At 33.5% G+C, this 5797-nt stretch overlaps 1 protein-coding gene across 1 annotated transcript in view; it reads left to right on the top strand.

Moving 5' to 3' along the window:
• Positions 1 to 2700: 2700 nt before the first annotated feature.
• The window catches only part of LOTGIDRAFT_235128 (hypothetical protein), a gene marked incomplete at its 5' end in the record, with an annotated part of 16068 nt that continues 12971 nt past the window's right edge, over positions 2701 to 5797 (top strand). Inside the window, 2 exons of the mRNA XM_009064067.1 lie at positions 2701 to 2747; positions 3391 to 3487. Of these exons, the coding sequence (XP_009062315.1) occupies positions 2701 to 2747; positions 3391 to 3487 (144 nt within the window). The remainder of the gene's footprint in view (positions 2748 to 3390; positions 3488 to 5797) is intronic.

Raw genomic sequence — 5797 nt, 5'->3', positions numbered from 1 at the left:
CCCCCCCCCCCCCTTGCAGCCCCGAAAACAAGTTTTTCGGACAAAAATCTCACAACTATATTAGAAATTCGGGCAATCTCAGATATTTCGCCCCCCGCCTCGGACATAAACCTGGCTCCGCCACTGCATGTAATCAATTAAAATCTTGCAGATCCAAATCTCTGGCCGCTGTGATGTAGTAAATACAGGCAGTAAACATTAAACTTTGGATTTCAAGCATCACATGGAAAAAAACTGGCAACGTTTACAGTATTTAACCACAACCGACAAGCATCAGTCCTAACGACGAATTCATGGACATGGATTACGTCTTGTAGCTAACTTGTATCGTGAGAACTTAACCAAATCTTTATTTTAATATGTATATGCATGTAAAACGTCGCCAGCCTCTCGTGACTATAGAGGCGCCATAGTCTCAGGCCTCTCACGCAGCTTCTAAAAGGGTTCTCCCAAGAAAATTTTCGAAAATTTTATCGATTTGGTCCGTACTGACACACATTTTGTGGCAAAAAGGTCGAAGAATTATATTTGTATCCCTACTGGCACTGCCACTGAACGGTATTCTAAATATATATTATAAACAGTTAAAAAGTGGTTCTTTTCAATCAGGCTATGTTCTCTAACATGAAACGATTTCCAGGAATTCACGAAATAGCCAGGAATTATAATGGAAAGGAGAGGGAAATAGGATGACAACCTCTAATCTAAATATATTACAATACAGTTTACACAAAAACTCTATTATATTTCATTATTTATTTCTCAAAAAAACTTCGAAATTCTGTTTCCTTTATACGGAAGAAATTCTAAGAATTTTGTAATTTAAAAACTTGAATCTGATGTTTAAGATCTGATCCGGGAGTTAAAAGTTAAGTCTGAATACATCACGTTTAAACTCAGCTATCTAACCCATAATGTTTATTTCTCTGTTTACTTCAGACTAATATTAATAAACAAACAAATCATAGAATAAACAATAAACAAACTTGTAAACAATTCAAAATATAAACAATTTAATAAGCCGTTTCATCACGAATTATATAACTAATCAATTTTTATTTCTAGTTTAAATACAGTTATGTTGTTATACTGGGGTCAGTTTGAGTCAAATTTCATTTCTCTATTTCTATCAGTCTAACGTAATAGATAGTAAGACAAGGTTCAATAATTTGTTGAATTATCCTCTAATGGATTACAAGGATTTTAGAAAGATTTTTATAAGTATTTATGTGTACAAGGAATAGCATCGATTTGCATTTTTCACCCCCAAGTTTCGCGCAATTCTACAAAGACTAAGTTTTTTATAATTTATGACGTCACTTTCGCTAAGGTCCTATTTTTTGAAGCTTTTGTGATAGTTTTGTCATTTACGTTTAGGCATTTTTATTTTTACAGAAACATCAGGACAATCGGAATTATGTGAATAGAAATCATATATGCGCCTGATATATACATTACAAAAGAACCAGAAAACTGTAAGAATGTAAGCCCTGTAAGGTTGTCGAACAGGAGCTACAAAATTTGAAGAGGGTTGGAGGGCAAAGACAATTCTTTCAATATGTAAAGTGGTAATTTGAAAGTGGGTGGGGAAGGCGGCAAAAGCTACAAAAAAAGCAAAAGACTCCCCACACCCCCCTAAACGCCACAGTTTTTCTCTTCAAGACACAAGACGCCTTATCCCACACATCTATTAGTTTAGTTTTCAAGTTACCTTTAAAAAGAATTAAAGTTAAAAATATCGATGAAGAAACATGATATTTAGAATAGTTTAAAAAAGTTTAAATATTGAATGTTGATCTCTAGGCTTTTTCACTTGTTTACCTATTACATTCGAATCTTCTGTTTTTAACCGTATTCACAAAACCTTGTTTGTTCTTTAATTGTTCGACTAATGGCCGAATCGTGTCTCTAAATACCTTACATTTTACTTTGCTGTATAAAATTATAGAGTTGACATTTGTCTGCTAATTCCGAATTGGATAATGTAAATATTGTCTTAAAATCTTATATAAGATACAAAGAAAGTAAACTGTAAAACTGGTCTTAAAGGGAGAGATTCGCCATTTCGGGGGTTGACATGGGTCTTGAATTTATCTTAATAGTCTTTAGAAGTACAAGAAATGTTCGAAAATCTCACAATTCCTTCAAAATTACTTCAAATTAGGAATTTCACTTTCTTTTTCTATATTTGACAGTGTCAAGAAAAGACAAGTTGTCATTTTAACATTCAAACGCTGATAATTCTGGACAAACATGAATTTGAAGGCTCTAGTTTCGAGCCTTACAGTGGTGGTTCGTCCCATTATTTTCAAAACCACGGTGGAGAGACCAAAAATGCCCGCACGGAAGTTTGAAATTGAAAATCGATGTGCCTTTTATGGTTGATCTTCGCGGTCCAAAGGTAATCTGGGGATTTCATATTGATAAAGTTAGTGTCCAACTTGAATCTAGTTCAAATGATCTAGAAACAAACCGACTTCAAACTGTCGATATTATTGATAATCTTGAAGGATTAACAACATTTCACTGGATTTAGTCCTCACAAAACATTTCTTGTTCATATCGAATCGATAGAAATATTAGAAACAATCAAGTGTCCAATCTTAAGTTAACTGTTAAACTGGAGAATGGTTTGGCTCTAACCGTATTTCTGGCCACATATTCTCGAAACGATCTTAGCACTAGGATGTCCTAGAACCAATGTTAGAAGATAATAACCTAGGACATCCTAGAATCAATGTTAGAAGGTAAGAACCTAGGAAATCCTAGCCAACGTTAACGTCTTCCAACGTGCACCCTCAAGCCCCCTTCCCAATTTTCGTGGATTTCGAGACATTCTATGAGAAGCTTGATGCCTACACAGAGCTACCCTATTTTAAAATCCATCCTCGACAAATCCCCCTCCCACCCCTATTGAGTCAGTCTGGCCCCTATTCGTATCCCAAGTCTCGGTGGGCTGGCACCGCCAATGAAATAAAATGAGGTTTAACGTCCTTCTTAGGCTAATGAAGACGGACAAAACCACGCGGTATTAAATAAGGGAAATTATACCAGGACCTAAGCCCATTCTGAAACAGAAAGTAGGATGTAAAACGTTTTTCGTCACACACTAAGTATTGTATTCATTGAATGAATATGATATATAAATCAAATCAAATTGTGATTGATGTGTCAAATTCACTTTGTAGTTTATTTGGTGTACGTGTTCGATTTAATTTTATAGATACACAAGAAAAAACAATTTTGCCTTTTTATGTCTGAGCAAGGTCATTGAAATATCGAATTTTGCCCTTTCTTATTTAAGTGAATTTAAAATAAAACTTCAAAATAGTTCTGGTAATCTTTGAACGACATTAGCAAACATTATCATCTTAAAATTTGTTTTTACAGAGAACAATTTAAAAAAAATATAGGACATTTTCGGTTGAAAATTCTGGGAGGAAAGCGTGTTTCTTTTCAATGTAAACTGTATATTTATCAACGCAAGGTGATTCTAAGATTATCAATACCCTATTGAAGTTTATATTCAAATACACTGAGATAAACTGGGGGCTTTATTCAATATACCTACTAACTTCCTCAGACATTAAATATTTCTTTAAATTTATTACATACAAATCTGTACAAGCAAGACAATTCCATGATTCAAAATCTCGTTCAAAGTATGGCAAAATCAGGAGTAAAAGTTGTATAGTAGTGGTCTCCTCAAGAGAAAAGTACCATCAGGTGTTCTATATGATATGTACTAACAGGTAAATTATTCTCTTATTCCGACTCTCCTATAAGCCGGTTTGATCAAATGTAACAAGAATAGGTTTGTAATTAATTACCAGGTATAATATTATTTTAGTGTGTTGTCTTTGAATATAATGTATGTATTATACAGAATATCATATATCCCGAATCACGATCAGTCCATTAAGTAAAACGTTTAACCGTCACTGTCCTAAAAATGCTGAAATTTAGAAATTTTCTGATATAATACAGAATTAAAACGTATTTTTAAACCTATTTTATTTATAACTCTATGAATTACATACAAAATCAATAAATAAACAGTAAAATATTATAACAAAATTGATGGATGTTTTCTTGCTGTCATTTTTTAAGACATAACTTCTATTTTGATGTATTAATTTGGACATTTCTCTTGTGGCTTTGACATGAATCAAATGGTGTGAATGAATGAATGAATGAATGAATGAATGAATGAATGAATGAATGAATGAATGAATGAATGAATGAATGAATGAATGAATGAAGCGCCATGTATCGTCCCTTCCTGGTTTAAATGGATATAAACGTTATAAAGACAGTTGGAAATCGAAAAGGAGAAGGCTAATGCCACTATCCTTGCACAATTACCCTCATTGCACACTGCATGGCGTTGCTGGTGTCCATCAGCCCACATGGTACAGTGGAATAAGACGCCAAACTCCATTCATTGAATTGTTGTGTTTTGGTACATTAGTGTTGAATTTTAAACGTGTTTGTGTAGTAAACATATCATCTCTGTTTTAACTTGAACATTCTTTAAAGATTTTAACAACTTTTAAATCCCCTGGCGTGATGGTCGAATTCTTGTACTAAAAGAGTAAATAAACCAAAAGGAAAGAGAGTTTGTTACTGGGCGTAATGAGATATCTGGAGGTTGGAGATGCTATAACAATCCAATGTTTATAATTTTCATCTTCCAGAGATACCTCAATTTCGGTTTTTATTGAATACTCTTTCAATTAAAGTAATATGAAGGCCTCTTTAGATTTCACTATCAACCGATCACTATCTTACATAACACACACCCAAATAGAAATCTTTGAAATTTTATACTTTTTACCTCATGATGTTTGTAAATGAAGCGATTTGATTGGATTGTACGCTTGTGAATACAGCCAATCAGAGGCCTCGACAGAAATTCTGTGAAAACAAATTCACAATATTTACAGACTCTCTGTCGAGGGCTTGGATTGGCTGCATTCTTTAGAGCACAATCCAACCAACCGCTTAATAGTCGCTTTTGCTATAGCTTGAAAATCTGAAGATGTAGTTTGTAATAGCTTGACACTGTGAAGATGAAGTTTGTAATAGTTTGACATTGTGAAGATGTAGTTTGTAATAGCTTGACATTGTGAAGATGTAGTTGGTAATAGTTTGACATTGTGAAGATGAAGTTGGTAATAGTTTGACATTGTGAAGATGAAGTTGGTAATAGTTTGACATTGTGAAGATGTAATTGGTAATAGCATGACATTGTGAAAATGTGGTTTGTAATAGCTTGACATTGTGAAGATGTAGTTTGTAATAGCATGACATTGTGAAGATGTAGTTTGTAATAGATTGACATTGTGAAGATGAAGTTTGTAATAGAATGACATTGTGAAGATGTAGTTTGTAATAGCTTGACATTGTGAAGAGGAAGTTTGTAATAGATTGACATTGTGAAGATGAAGTTTGTAATAGCATGACATTGCGAAGATGTAGTTTGTAATAGCTTGACATTGTGAAGATGAAGTTTGTAATAGCTTGACATTGTGAAGATGAAGTTTGTAATGACTTGACATTGTGAAGATGAAGTTTGTAATAGCTTGACATTGTGAAGATGTAGTTTGTAATAGCGTGACATTGTGAAGATGTAGTTTGTAATAGATTGACATTGTGAAGATAAAGTTTGTAATAGCATGACATTGTGAAGATGTAGTTTGTAATAGCTTGACATTGTGAAGAGGAAGTATGTAATAGATTGACATTGTGTAGATGAAGTTTGTAATAGTATGACATTGAGAAGATGTAGTTTGTA

Source organism: Lottia gigantea, assembly GCF_000327385.1.
Source record: "Lottia gigantea unplaced genomic scaffold LOTGIsca_60, whole genome shotgun sequence".
NCBI classification, from domain to species: Eukaryota; Metazoa; Mollusca; class Gastropoda; family Lottiidae; genus Lottia; species Lottia gigantea.
Note: the sequence above shows the minus strand (reverse complement) of the source record. Positions and strands in the feature narration are given on the sequence as shown.